Here is a 16,520-nt window from a genome sequence, read left to right as displayed (position 1 = left end):
TTAAAATAAAATATTGAGAGTTTTGCTGGGTATAGTAGCCCGGCATTTACAATTTGCAAAACACAAGAAAATCAAGAAGAGGGAAGACCAATGGGTGGATACTTCACTCTTCCTTAGAATAGGGAACAAAATACTCATGAAAGGAGTTACAGAGAAAAAGTTTGGATCTAAGATGAAAGGATAGACTATCCAGAGAATACCCCACCCTGGGATCCATCCCATAATCAGCCACCAAACCCAGACACTATTGCATATGCCAGAAATATTTTGATGAAGGGACCCTGGTATAGCTGTCTTGTATGAGGCTATGCCAGTGCCTGGCAAATACAGAAGTGGATGCACACAGTCATCTGTAAGATAGAACACAGGGCCCCCAATGGAGAAGCTAGAGAAAGCACCCAAGGAGCTGAAGGGGTCTGTAACCCTATAGGTGGAACCATATGAACTAACCAGTACCCCCAGAGCTTGTATCTCTAGCTACATATGCAGCAGAAGATGGCCTAGTCGGCCATCACTGGGAAGAGAGCCCCTTGGTATTGCACACTTTATATGCCCCAGTACAGGGGAATGCCAGGACCAAGAAGCAGGAGTGGATGGGTAGGGGAGCAGGGCAGATGGAGGGTATAGGTAAAATTCGGTATAGCATTTGAAATGTATATAAAGAAAATATCTAATATATATACACTCACACACACACACACATATATATATATATATATTGAACTTTATCAAATAATCCAATTCCCTTATCTTGTCTTCAAGCTCTGATACACTTTTCTTTTTTTTTTTTTTTTTTTTTTTTTTTTGGTTTTTCGAGACAGGGTTTCTCTGTATAGCCCTGGCTGTCCTGGAACTCACTTTGTAGACCAGGCTGGCCTCGAACTTTTTTTTTCTTTTTTTTTTTTTTTTGATACACTTTTCTTAATGATCCATTAATAAGTGAGATTTTTCCAGTAAGCATTTATTTTGCTTATTGAGCTTTTCATTCCAGTATCATATTATTGGCTTGTCTTCAGCAATTATTTATTGATTTCTAGTTTACTATCTCCTATTTACTTTCTCATTCCATTGTGTTGTGCTGTGCGTGTGTGTGTGTGTGTGTGTGTGTGTGTGTGTATCTGTATGTTCTCTCAGAGTCTGTTTCTTATTTGAGTTATTTTAAGATACTTATTCTTTTAAATTCTTTGTAAGTTCTAAGTCATTCTCATTAGGGGTCATTTTTATGGGATTCATAATCTTTGGAGGAACATAGTGTCTTGGCTTTCTGTAATGTTTTTGTTTCTGCATAGAGACTTTAGTAACTGATATTATTTGTTAGTTCAATGTTTTTCTTGGCTTAGGCAAGTCATCTTTCTTCTTTAAGCAGAGACATATATAGTACACACAAAAATACAAGTCATAATGCAATTTCCTCATCAATCTTCTCTGGAACTTGTATTCAGAGTCAGCACTTCTATCTGAGAGTCCACTGCTATTGTCTATGACAATTACTATCAATGAGTCAACATAATCACAACTCCTCCTCTATACTCTCTGATATGGTTTTTTTTTCACCCAGAAAACTTATCCTGGTTCAGCTATGGCCAATAAATCGATTTCTTTGAAGATTACCAGCAAAATATTTCCTGTAATTATTATAATTTTATTTAGTTTCATTAATATATGATAGTTATATTTAGCAAGATGATTTAATGTAATCATTCATTTCTCTTTCATTGAAGGGATATCATTTTATGTGGCTTGATAATATCCAATTGTATATATTTATTTCATTTACCAATATTAAATATCTTGATGGGCACAAATTCTCAATTAATATCTTAGCTATTGTGAATACTGACACAATGAATATGAATAGGCAGCAATCTATTTTGTATACAAAATTTAATAATTTAATAATTTAATAATTTTATATGTAAACTTGGGAGCAGAGCTATTGCATTATAAATTATGTTTAAAGAGCTTTGAACAACCTCTACATGGTCAATTATAGTAGTAATGCTATGTTACATTGCTGCCAGCTGTATATGCGTTCATTTTTATCTGTATACTCACTAGTAAATGTTTATTTCATTTTTAAAAATAATAATGATCCAGGCTGGGGTGAAATGATACCTAATTTTATCTGTGACGTATATTGTCACAATGGCTAGTTGTTGAGCAATTTTATATTTCTTTGTTACCTATATATAATTTTTGATAAATATATTTTCACATGGCCTAAAATTTTAATGGAGCCCTTATTCTTTGTTTTAGTTCCTTTCATATTCTAAATATTAATACTGTTTATTTAATGGAACACAGGGCCCCTAATGAAGGAGCAAGAGAAAGTTCCTAAGGAGGTAAAGGAGTCTTGCAACCCTTTAGGAGGAACAACAATATGAACTAACCAGTACCCCCCAGAGCTGTGTCTCTAGTTGCATATGTAGCAGAGGATGTGCCTAGGCGGCCGTCAATGGGAGGAGAAGCCCTTGGTCTTGCAAAGATCATAAGCCCCAGTACAGGGGAATTCCAGGGCCAGGAAGTGGGAGTGAGTGGGTTGGGGAGCAGAGTGGTGGGTAGGGTATAGGGGACTTTGGGGATAGCATTTGAAATGTAAATGAAGAAAATATCTAATAAAAAGATTTCAGATACATATATATGTATATATGTGTGTGTGTGTGTATATATATATATGAAGTCAGAAGAATTGTTGGCAGATATCTCCTCATATTCTCTTAGATGTCTCTTCAGGCTGTTGATTGTTTCCTTTTCTGTTCAGCATTTTCTTCGCTTTTCTAATACCATTTTCCATTTTTGCTTTTGTTTTCTGTGCTTTTTTGCTTATGTCATTCTTTTTTTTTTTCTTTTAATTTGCTTTATTTTAGTTCAGGAATATTGTATGTCATTACTTTCATGTATTTTCACAGAAAATTTTCACATTCCACAGTATAGTTCTTTAGAGTGGAAAGAAAACTACTTTAGCATAGATGCTGCACAAATCATAGTACAATGTGATTTGTAGTGTGATGTGTACATGAATTGTGTATGCCTATGCATTACTTTCTGTTCTAATAACCAGAAGAATGTTGTTACTTTTTCCATGTACATTTAGCATTCAATAGCTTCGGCAGTAAATGTGTGTTTATAGGAAAACAATATGAACTTTTCTTACATTAAATATCACCTACAAAACACATTCACTGTGGTGTGCTTTTTAATTGCTGTATTTTAGTTTGCGAATATTGTATGTCATTACTTTAATGTATTTTCACAGAAAATTTTCACATTACACAGTACAATTCATTATAGTTGAAAATAAACTAAAAACAAAATTAGAAATGTCTTGAAGTGCTTGCATAGTTTTCTTCTAGTAATTTCAGATTTTTCTGGTTTTAACATTAGGTTTATTCACAACCTAATGATTATTTTGAGCTCATTTTTGTCAGTTTATGGAAAAATAATCTCAAATTTCATGCTTTACAAGGTGATATCCTGACTGGCCTTCTTCCAACTATATGTCTATACTCCTTCTGTTAACCAGTTGGCTATGGGAGATCATTCCATATTTTTTGTTTGTCTTCTTCAATTTCTTTTACCCATGCTTTTGGAATTGCCATTGTAGAGGATTTTCACATTCCTTGTAAAATTAATTAATAGAATTAATAGCTATTTAGTTTTTGTAGCAATGGTGTTTATGGTTGCTTTCATGAATTTAGGCTCACTATTGACACATGAGTACTTCTGAAGCCATGTATATTTTTACATTCTGATGCCTTAAGCAATGATTTAATTTGTTTTCTATTGGATTCTAATTAAAAAAATAAAACATCATCTTCAGAATAATGGAAGCCATTTTGGTTGATCACTTAATTTTCTCCAAATCTAAAAACCAAAAGAAACAAAACAAACAAACAAAAAAAAAAAACAAAAACAAAATAAAACAGCAGCAATAAAACAAAGCTTGAGCAAAGCATCTTAAAAGATGACTTAATTATGCTCTCAGGTATGTAAGTTTTCATCTATTGTCTGTCTGGCTTCCTTCTTTGTTGAAGGCCAGGATAGAGTGAAAAATATCTATAACATCAGGCTTTCTCCTTTTCACTCTTGTATTTTATTCATACTTGAAGCTAAATGAATTGATGCCATACATAGTTGAGACAGGTTTTTCACTGTTAGTTAATCTTAATCTCCAGAAATACCCGAGTAGACCTGGCCAGATGTTTGTTTCACTAATCTACTAGGCAGTTCGTAGCTCAAAATATTTTGACAATCAACCGTCCCCATCGTTCTGCTCATTTAGGACAGTATGAAATTTACTTCTTGATTGCTACTTATATTCTAGTTAAATTCATGCCATATTTTGTTGTTTTCCAAAATTAGAATTGCTTTTAGTTTTCTAGTCTTACACTTTTCTATGAAAATATGTTCAATTAAATGTAATCCATTAAATTCAAATTAAAATGAAAGACAATTTGTTATAAGTATACAGAAATGTGTTGTGGGTGATAAACTCAAAATAATTTTTTTAAAGGAAACTAAAAATTAGGATATTGGCAACAATCATGTAATACAATCTCTAGTGGTTTTTTGGACTAAAGATGTTCATTTGGTTGGGGATTTTTGGCATCTCTAATAAGTTTATTTTAGGTTTGGGGCTGATAATTTGATGACCTGTATGCTCACCTGGGCTCACTCACATGAAGTTGTCAGCGAATAATTTGTTTGGAATTATTTTTTGAAGTACACCTGCCATTCAAGGTTCTTAGAACATGAGATGATTTTAAGAAAGAATATCCTATGAATGAAAACACACACATCCTAATTTACAATTACAAAGTAGCAAGATACTTATATAATTTCCACTAGAGCAGGAAGATCAATTCTTGTTTCTTTTTACTTTTGCTCAAATGGCTACCCCAAAATTTGAAAAAAAAAAAAGAAATTAGCATAACAATTCGATAAAAATTGTTGAAGAGAAATAATCTGTTTCTGTATAATTTTAAAATTAATAGCTATATGAACCAATTCAGTGTCTTAGAAAGTCATATCACTTAGATTCTTTTCTTTGTTTCTGAAAAATTCTGTACATGTTTTTGTGTTTGAATTCTTTTCCTGTACTAGCATTTGATACTCTTTTTGGTTGTTTCTGAAAATATTTGTTGACTGGCTGGCAGAAATAGGATACTAAGTGTAACCCTGTGGGGGTTTGTGAGTCCTTTGTGCTAGTGTAAAATCTGTAAGAATCTCTTGGTCTGTATTATAAGAACAGGCAAATGATACCCCAAACTTCCAGGTTATAGATGAAGTTATTTTACCTGCCATGACTTGTCCAAAATAGCAAAATATTTCTGCTAAACCTGTAGGTGAAATAAGGCACTACTACTTCAGATTGTTTCTCCAAGATATTTGGTTACAGCAATGAGAAAAGTAGCTAACACAACTTTTTTTATTCTAATTTTCAAGAGCTTAAGCTGGAATATTCTAAAGAATTCCCCTAAGATTATTATATTTTTCACCTTCATCATGGCTACATTACTTGTACAGTTTGGCATTTATATATTTGGCCAGATTTGAATATACTTTCAAAATAAAATGCAGTCAATAATAAATATGACATATAAATATAAATTCTACATTGAAAAGCATATCCATAGGATTTTTATAATAATCTCAACTTTGAATAGAGAAGTAATTACTTTTTTTATTATATAAGGAAGACTTGAGGAATTCTTGCCTATATTGAGGAATCTGTGTTGTTAGTGATAGTTCATGCATATTTCAAAATTCCATGTTCTTGGAATGGGTATTTCCTTTGCAATAATAGTATATTCTTTCCAACAGAAAATCCAATCAGATTTGACAAGTCATGAGATCAGTTTAGAAGAAATGAAGAAACATAACCAGGGGAAGGATGCCAACCAAAGGGTTCTTTCACAAATTGATGTTGCACAGGTATGCTTTATTTTATATCCCAGGGTTATTGATTATTAGACAACTTGGTTATCATCAAATTTAAAATTATGATATGGCATCTCTCAGTATAATATTTAAAAAATAACTTCTGTACACTGTAAAGATAAGTTAAGATATAACTGCTTAGTATCACATTTATTTAGAATACTAAATTCTCTAAACGACATGTTCTATGTGTTAGAAAATGATGTACAAATTTCCATTTATATTATTTTAAATTTTTTTTCAGAAAATGATAATTGACTGGTTGCACTATTAAAGATAGATTAATTAGTATTTCTTTATGTTACTGTTACAGAAAAAATTACAAGATGTCTCCATGAAATTTCGATTATTCCAAAAACCAGCCAATTTTGAACAACGTCTAGAGGAAAGTAAGATGATTTTAGATGAAGTGAAGATGCACTTGCCTGCACTGGAAATCAAGAGTGTTGAACAGGAAGTAGTTCAGTCACAACTAAGTCATTGTGTGGTATGTATTCCTAGTGGCAAATATCCAGCTACCTTTTCAGTTTGCTATATTAGAAGAATTCAATAATCTTTGGTAACAATGTATTTTACACAGCTGTAATAATTATAACACATAGTTTTAAGATTAAGGAAAATGACAATACATTAATATATAGTTCTTATAGAAATAATAGTCATTTGTTGGCATTTTAGGTGTGTGATTTTTGAGTCAATAATTTTGTTAATGGCTAAAGAATAAAAAAATGAGTCCTATTTATATTATTCTCTCTTGGTACATATTGTGAAAAGGAAATCAAGAAATGAAACAGCAACTGCAGCAGTAGTTGTAATATTATTAACCATTCCAGAATTTATGTTTCTCAGTGAGTTTAAATGTTGTACAGTAGTCATCTTTATCCTCCAGGTTACAGATTACCAAAGAGAAAATAAAGAAAGCTGTGAAAGACACAACAGATTGCATTCTAAATACAACAAATCCTAATTATTGAATATACATTGAAATGTCACCAGACTACAAAACATAAATCTGTATCATTTGTCCTATAAGATGTCTTTATTAATGTACCAATTATATCCAAATAGATGGGTAAATTCTTTCTATTTAGCAAGTACTTTCATCGATAATTTGGATGTGTTTAATGGAATAATTGCATCAAGTAATTTCACCATCCAAAATAGAATTTTTATAGTGTTATGCAGGGATTTTCTGGTAATAGACAAATAAGAATAGGCATACCTGGTGTCATATCTTAACATTTTCAAGAAAAAATGAAAATGAAAATTACCATTACTTACATTTGCAATGGGAAAGATATTCATTCTCTTCAAATAGGATCATGCTTCATAATAGTTATCTTCCAGTTAATGATCTCAAAACAACTATGCCTATGTCTGTACAAAGGAAACAGCACAAAACATTAGCTTGGTTTGTATCTTGTTCTGGTATTAATATTGGAAACAATGGGAATACATTTTCTGTAAAGACATCTTTCTTTCACAGATTTTATATTATCTACTTTTAAATATAATTTATGATGATATATATTATAACTGAATCCTTGTCTTCAAGAACTTTTGTTGTTTTGTTTGTTAATTGTTGATGATGACAATGATGACAGTGATGATAATGTTTTAAGAGGCGTCACTATATAAACTAGCAGGCCTTACATTTATGAATCTTGTGCCTAAAACCCCACCCAGGTACTGGGATTAAACACTAGTGCCATCACTCCTTGCTAAAACTTTTTTTCTGTAACAAAATGTCTTAACATGCTGGTTACAAATAGTGAGTTCGTCATTAAATATACTGTTAGTAAAATCTCTTCCAATGAAAAATTTTTAAAAAGCTGTTCAAGTTCAATTACAGAAACATTTGGAAGTATCAGTAATTTTAAATTGACATAACTATTTGCTAGCATAAAACTGAATGATTTCAGTGTTTCCAAAATGCAGATTTTTCTATATATTTGACGATATAAATTAAACTAAAAAATTGAAAAGTGTCAAAATGAATTTACAGTTATTGGTATTATATTTTATAATAGCAATATATAATAGCAATATCAGTCATGAAAGTCAGATTCATAACAAACTATGTGACCATAATGAAACATAAATTTAATATATGCATTTACATATTGATTTTAATCTAAGAAGTGAAAACATGTTATAATTATTTTAATTCTAAAGACAACCCACCTACTAGTGAGAATTTTCTTAGTAAGAATTATTATTTGAGTAGTCCGCCCTGCAGGGAGCGCCATCTTGGCTCCAGGACCCCGCCGAACTTAACCTGCACAGGTGAGAGTGAGGACCACAGAGGCAGACAGCTTCTGGGACAGGCGGGAGCCACAGAGCTGCTGAGGCAGCACCCTTTTGGGGCCGCAGACATCCAGCACCCTCCCAGCCGGAGGACAGTGATCCGCCCTGCAGGGAGCGCCATCTTGGCTCCGGGACTCCACCGAACTTAGTCTGCACAGGAGAGAGTGAGGACCATAGAGGCAGACAGCTTCTGGGACATGCTGGAGCCACAGAGCCACTGAGGCAGCACCATTTTGGGGCCACAGTCATCCAGCACCCTCCCAGCCTGAGGACAGAGGTCCGCCCTGCAGGGAGCACCATCTTGGCTCCGGGACTCCACTGAACTTAGTCTGCACAGGTGAGAGTGAGGACCACAGAGGCAGACAGCTTCTGGGACAGGCGGGAGCCACAGAGCCGCTGAGGCACCACCCTTTTGGGGCCGCAGACATCCGGCACCCTCCCAGCTGGAAGACAGTGGTCTGCCCTGCATAGGAGCCCTCTGCCTCAGGAGCAGGGAGCACATCTTGGATCCAGGACTCCACCGAACTTAGGAACTTAGTCTGCACAGCTGAGAGTGTGCACAACAGAAGCTGACAGCTTCTGTGACCTGCCAAAGCAACACAGCATCTGGGAAAGGTCCTGTTTTCGGCCTTCTTCTTCGGCCAGGAGGAGGTCCAAACGCCAGATATCTGTACACCTTCCCTTTAAGAGGAAAGCTTGTCAGCAGGGAGTGCTCTAACCACTGAAACTCAGAGGAGAGAGCCTGTCTCCCAGGTCTGCTGACAGACGGTACTCAGAATCACCAGAAGAACAACCTCTGAACAGAGACAACTATAACAACCCCAGAGATTACCAGATGGCGAGAGGTAAACATAAGAATCTTACTAACAGAAACCAAGACCACTCACCATCATCAGGACCCAGCACTCCCACTTCGCCCAGTCCAGGGCACGCCAACACACCTGAAAAGCTAGACCTGGATTTAAAAGCATATCTCATGATGATGGTAGAGGACATCAAGAAGGACTTTAAAGAACTACAGGAGAACATGGCTAAAGAGTTACAAGTCCTTAAAGAAAAACAGGAAAACACATCCAATCAGATGATGGAAATGAACAAAACCATACTAGACCTAAAAAGGGAAGTAGACACAATAAAGAAAACCCAAAATGAGGCAACACTGGAGATAGAAACCCTAGGAAAGAAATCTGGAACCATAGATGCAAGCATCAGCAACAGAATACAAGAGATGGAAGAGAGAATCTCAGGTGCAGGAGATTCCATAGAGAACATCGGCACAACAATCAAAGAAAATGGAAAGTGCAAAAAGATCCTAACTCAAAACATCCAGGAAATACAGGACACAATGAGAAGACCAAACCTACGGATAATAGGAGTGGATGAGAATGAAGATTTTCAACTCAAAAGACCAGCAAACATCTTCAACAAAATTATAGAAGAAAATTTCCCAAATCTAAAGAAAGAGATGCCCATGAACATACAAGAAGCCTACAGAACTCCAAATAGGCTGGACCAGAAAAGAAATACCTCCCGACACATAATAATCAGAACAACAAATGCACTAAATAAAGATAGAATACTAAAAGCAGTAAGAGAAAAAGGAAAAGTAACGTATAAAGGCAAGCCTATCAGAATTACACCAGATTTTTCACCAGAGACTATGAAAGCCAGAAGATCCTGGACAGATGTTATACAGACACTAAAAGAACACAAATTCCAGCCCAGGCTACTATACCCAGCCAAACTCTCAATTAACATAGATGGAGAAACCAAAGTATTCCACGACAAAACCAAATTCACACATTATCTCTCCAGGAATCCAGCCCTTCAAAAGATAATAACAGAAAAAAAACAATACAAGGACAGGAACCACGCCCTAGAAACAACAAGAAGGTAATCCCTCTCAAACCTAAAAGAAGACAGCCACAAGAACAGAATGCCAACTTTAACAACAAAAATAACAGGAAACAACAATTACTTTTCCTTAATATCTCTTAATATCAATGGACTCAACTCCCCGATAAAAAGACATAGACTAACAAACTGGCTACACAAACAAGACCCAACATTTTGCTGCTTACAAGAAACTCATCTCAGAGAAAAAGATAGACACAACCTCAGAATGAAAGGCTGGAAAACAATTTTCCAAGCAAATGGTATGAAGAAACAAGCTGGAGTAGCCATTCTAATATCTGATAAGATTGACTTCCAACCCAAAGTCATCAAAAAAGACAGGGAGGGGTACTTCATACTCATCAAAGGTAAAATCCTTAAGAGGAACTATCAATCCTGAATATCTATGCTCCAAATGCAAGGGCAGCCACATTCATTAAAGAAACTTTAGTAAATCTCAAAGCACACATTGCACCTCATACAATAATAGTGGGAGACTTCAACACACCACATGGAAACAGAAACTAAACAGGGACACAGTGAAACTAACAGAAGTTATGGATCAAATGGATCTGGCAGATATCTAGAGAACATTTTACCCTAAAACAAAAGGATATACCTTCTTCTCAGCACCTCATGGTACCTTCTCCAAAATTGACCACATAATTGGTCACAACACAGGCCTTAACAGATACAAAAATATTGAAATTGTCCCATGCATCCTATCAGATCACCATGGACTAAGGCTGATCTTCAATATCAAAATAAATAATAGAAAGCCAACGTTCACGTGGAAACTGAACAACACTCTTCTCAATGATACCTTGGTCAAGGAAGGAATAAAGAAAGAAATTAAGGACTTTTTAGAGTTCAATGAAAATGAAGCCACAACATACCCAAACTTATGGGACGCAATGAAAGCATTTCTAAGAGGAAAACTCATAGCTCTGAGTGCCTCCAAAAAGAAACTAGAAAGAGCAGACATTAGCAGCTTGACAACACAACTAAAAGCACTAGAACAAAAGGAAGCAAATTCACCCAAGAGGAGTAGATGGCAGGAAATAATCAAACTCAGGGGTGAAATCAATCAAGTGGAAACAAGAAGAACTATTCAAAGAATCAATCAATCAAGGAGCTGGTTCTTTGAGAAAATCAACAAGATAGATAAACCCTTAGCCAGACTCACTAGAGGGCACAGGGAAAGCATTCTAAATAACAAAATCAGAAATGAAAAAGGAGACATAACAACAGATCCTGAAGACATCCAAAACACCATCAGATGCTTCTACCAAAGGCTATATTCAACAAAACTGGAGAACCTGGATGAAATGGAGAAGTTCCTAGACAAATACCAGGTACCAAAGTTGAACCAAGATCAGGTTAATGATCTAAACAGCCCTATATCCCCCAAAGAAATAGAAGCAGTCATTAATAGTCTCCCAACCAAAAAAAGCCCAGGACCAGATGGGTTTAGTGCAGAGTTCTATCAGACCTTCAAAGAAGATCTAATCCCAGTTCTTCACAAACTATTCCACAAAATAGAAACAGAAGGTACTCTACCCAACTCATTCTATGAAGCCACAATTACTCTGATACCTAAACCACAAAAAGACCCAACAAAGATAGAAAACTTCAGACCAATATCCCTTATGAATATTGATGCAAAAATCCTCAATAAAGTTCTTGCTATCCGAATCCAAGAACACATCAAAACAATCATCCATCCTGACCAAGTAGGTTTCATCCCAGGATGCAGGGATGGTTCAATATACGGAAATCCATCAATGTAATCCAGTATATAAACAAACTCAAAGACAAAACCACATGGTCATCTAGTTAGATGCGGAAAAAGCATTTGACAAGATCGAACACCCATTCATGATAAAAGTCTTGGAAAGATTAGGAATTCAAGGCCCATACCTAAACATGATAAAAGCAATCTACAGCAAACCAGTAGCCAACATCAAAGTAAATGGTGAGAAGCTTGAAGCAATCCCTCTAAAATCAGGGACTAGACAAGGCTGTCCACTTTCTCCATACCTATTCAACATAGTACTTGAAGTCCTAGCCAGAGCAATTCGACAACAAAAGGAGATCAAAGGGATACAAATTGGAAAAGATGAAGTCAAAATATCACTTTTTGCAGATGATATGATAGTATATATAAGTGACCCTAAAAATTCCACCAGGGAACTCCTAAACCTGATAAACAGCTTCGGTGAAGTAGCTGGATATAAAATTAACTCAAACAAATCAATGGTCTTTCTCTACACAAAGAATAAACAGGCTGAGAAAGAAATTAGGGAAACAACACCCTTCTCAATAGTCACAAATAATATAAAATATCTTGGCGTGACTCTAACTAAGGAAGTGAAAGATCTGTATAATAAAAACTTCAAGTCTCTGAAGAAAGAAATTATAGAAGATCTCAGAAGATGGAAAGATCTCCCATGCTCATGGATTGGCAGGATCAACATTGTAAAAATGGCTATCTTGCCAAAAGCAATCTACAGATTCAATGCAATCCCCATCAAAATTCCAACTCAATTCTTTAACGAATTGGAAAGTGCAATCTGCAAATTCATCTGGAATAACAAAAAATCTAGGATAGCAAAAACTCTTCTCAAGGATAAAAGAACCTCTGGTGGAATCACCATGCCAGACCTAAAGCTTTACTACAGAGCAATTGTGATAAAAACTGCGTGGTACTGGTATAGTGACAGACAAATAGAACAATGGAATAGAATTGAAGACCCAGAAATGAACCCACACACCTACGGTCACTTGATCTTCGACAAGGGAGCTAAAACCAGCCAGTGGAAGAAAGACAGCATTTTCAACAAATGGTGCTGGCACAACTGGTTTTTATCATGTAGAAGAATGCGAATCGATCCATTCCTATCTCCTTGTACTAAGGTCAAGTCTAAGTGGATCAAGGAACTTCACATAAAACCAGAGACACTGAAACTTATAGAGGAGAAAGTGGGGAAAAGCCTTGAAGATATGGGCACAGGGGAGAAATTCTTGAATAGAACAGCAATGGCTTGTGCTGTAAGATCGAGAATTGACAAGTGGGACATCATGAAACTGCAAAGCTTCTGCAAGGCAAAAGACACCATCAATAAGACAAAAAAACCACCAACAGATTGGGAAAGGATCTTTACCTATCCTAAATCAGATAAGGGACTAATATCCAATATATATAAAGAACTCAAGAAGGTGGACTCCAGAAAGTCAAATAACCCCAGTAAAAAATGGGGCTCAGAACTGAACAAAGAATTCTCACCTGAAGAATACCGAATGGCAGAGAAGCACCTGAAAAAATGTTCAACATCCTTAATCATCAGGGAAATGCAAATCAAAACAACCCTGAGATTCCACCTCACACCAGTCAGAATGGCTAAGATCAAAAATTCAGGTGACAGCAGATGCTGGCGAGGATGTGGAGAAAGAGGAACACTCCTCCATTGTTGGTGGGATTGCAAGCTTGTACAACCACTCTGGAAATCAGTCTGGTGGTTCCTCAGAAAATTTGACATAGTACTACCGGAGGATCCAGCAATACCTCTCCTAGGCATATATCCAGAAGATGTCCCAACCGGTAAGAAGGACACATGCTCCACTATGTTCATAGCAGCCCTATTTATAATAGCCAGAAGCTGGAAAGAACCCAGATGTCCCTCAACAGAGGAATGGATACAGAAATTATGGTACATTTACACAATAGAGTAATACTCAGCTATTAAAAAGAATGAATTTATGAAATTCCTAGCCAAATGGATGGACCTGGAGGGCACCATCTTGAGTGAGGTAACACAATCACAAAGGAACTCACACAATATGTATTCACTGATAAGTGGATATTAGCCTAAAACTTAGGATACCCAAGATATAAGATACAATTTGCTAAACGCATGAAACTCAAGAAGAATGAAGACCAAAATGTGGACACTGTGCCCCTTCTTAGAATTGGGAACAAAACACCCATGGAAGGAGTTACAGAGACAAAGTTTGGAGCTGTGATGAAAGGATGGACCATCTAGAGACTGCCGTATCCAGGGATCCATCCCATAATCAGCTTCTAAACGCGGATACCATTGCATACACTAGCAAGATTTTGCTGAAAGGACCCAAATATAGCTGTCTCTTGTGAGACTATGCAGGGGCCTAGCAAACACAGGAGTGGATGCTCACAGTCAGCTATTGGATGTATCACAGGGCTCCCAATGGAGAAGCTAGAGAAAGTACCCAATGAGCTAAAGGGATCTGCAACCCTATAGTTGGAGCAACATGATGAACTAACCAGTACCCTGGAGCTCTTGTCTCTAGCTGCATATGTATCGAAAGATGGCCTAGTCGGCCATCACTGGAAAGAGAGGCCCATTGGACTTGCAAACTTTATATGCCCCAATATAGGGTAATGCCAGGGCCAAAAGAATGGGAATGGGTGGGTAGGGAAGTGGGGGGCGCTATGGGGGACTTTTGGGATAGCATTGGAAATGTAATTGAGGAAAATATGTAATAAAAAATATTAAAAATTTAAAAAAATTATTATTTAAAATAAATATGGAACAATTTGATGCAGAACTACATTCATCATTATATATGTACACATATATACAAGTGAAAATTTTTCATGTATATGCACATACTACTTTACATATTTCCCATAAAATCAGTACAAAACCTATTGTAACAGCAAATTTACATTGGCAGTATATTGAGAATTCCACCTGCTTTTCAGAGTTACAATACTCATAAAGCTTTGTTATACTAAATTATCAATGTAAAGGTATATGTGTGTATCATAAGTTCTGGTTCACATGTGAGAAATAATATAATGCTACTGTTTTATATTCTCATCAGTATCAAAAATATATTTTTATATTTCAATGAAAATATTTAAGATTAATTCATTTCTTTCCCTGTGATATTATTTACATGGAAACAGTGATTTAGATATTTATATGTTTTATCCTAATTAAATGTAAGTGCCAGGAAAAAAAAAAAACACTTTTTTTTTTACTTCATATGTCAGGAATGGAAATACTATCTGGTGCATTTTAGGCACTCAATATACCAGAAAAATTAGTACATTCAGCTAGAATTGACCAAATGTGGATCTTAAAATACAAATCCTATAACATTCAGCAATGATAATTATAAATTAATATTAATGAACTAAATATATATGGTATATTTATTTTTTATGAATAGCTGCAAATTATACACATATATTTATAATCATGAGTATATCTAAGTTAACTCAACAGAAAATACAAAATGGTATGACAATATCCACAAAATGTACTCCATTTAACTTATAAACACAAAAGGGTAATTAATAACTATATCTTTGTATTAATAATATAATGCTCCATATGTTGTAGAATATTTGTGTTTGCTTTATGCTTAAACACAGAATTTGTATAAAAGCCTGAGTGAAGTCAAGTCTGAAGTGGAAATGGTGATTAAAACCGGACGTCAAATCGTACAGAAAAAGCAGACAGAAAACCCCAAAGAGCTTGATGAACGAGTAACAGCTTTGAAATTGCATTACAATGAGTTGGGTGCAAAGGTGAGTACCTACTTAGAGCAAAATCACATTTTATAATATTTACAGTATATTGCTAAACAGCACTCAAGATAAAATATAATACCAGAAACCCTTATTGTGATTCTCAGTATAATGAGTGTATTTCCAAATGAAACAGATACTAAGATACCTTTATTCTCTGCTTATCCAGATAAAGTAAAAAGGAATATAAAGCTTAAGGAGGTATTTACTTGTGAATCAGATAGTTATTAAAGATTTTTCTTGTTCTCAAATCCTTTCTGTTCAGTTTAAGAAATCTATTTACTATGACTGAAAAACATGTATATATTTTACATTGAGTTATTATTGGAGTGAAATATTGTACTTAGAATGAACTTGGTGGAATGAAGTTAGCACAGTTTGAAATCAAGGCTAGACAATTAATTGTATATTTATTCAAATTATCTTACAAATATTTTTCAATATATATATACATTCATACATGTGTGTATTAACAACATATCTCTATGCTCTCCCCTGCTACTCCTTCTATTTTTAATATATGTCTTTTAAATTTAATTAAATAATTTTAATTTAATATAATTTTATTTTCTGTTTTTGATGTTAACCACATCAAAAGGACAATTAATGTCTATGTCCTTGTATTAATAAAATGCATGGTGAGGGATCATGTTAAATATGTTGTTATCATGTTAATATCATGTTAAATATATCTTTGGTAATATCAAAGAATATTAGTTTTATTTTCTTATACTTTATATGATAAAATGCAATTCAAAAATCTGTATGTTTTATTTGTTTGAACTTAATATTTATTCACATC

At 34.9% G+C, this 16,520-nt stretch overlaps 1 protein-coding gene across 3 annotated transcripts in view; it reads left to right on the top strand.

Annotated features, from left to right (window-relative positions):
* Positions 1 to 16,520, top strand: part of Dmd (dystrophin) — a 2,436,643-nt gene that overhangs the window by 1,036,235 nt on the left and 1,383,888 nt on the right. For all 3 annotated transcript variants that reach the window (XM_085838134.1, XM_085838135.1, XM_029473188.1), the window contains exons 31-33: positions 5,824 to 5,934; positions 6,254 to 6,427; positions 15,563 to 15,718. In XM_085838134.1, coding sequence (XP_085694260.1) covers positions 5,824 to 5,934; positions 6,254 to 6,427; positions 15,563 to 15,718 — 441 coding nt within the window. The remainder of the gene's footprint in view (positions 1 to 5,823; positions 5,935 to 6,253; positions 6,428 to 15,562; positions 15,719 to 16,520) is intronic.

Source organism: Mus caroli, unplaced genomic scaffold (assembly GCF_978045245.1).
Source record: "Mus caroli unplaced genomic scaffold, Mus_caroli_1 scaffold_5, whole genome shotgun sequence".
NCBI lineage: Eukaryota > Metazoa > Chordata > Mammalia > Rodentia > Muridae > Mus > Mus caroli.
Note: the sequence above shows the minus strand (reverse complement) of the source record. Positions and strands in the feature narration are given on the sequence as shown.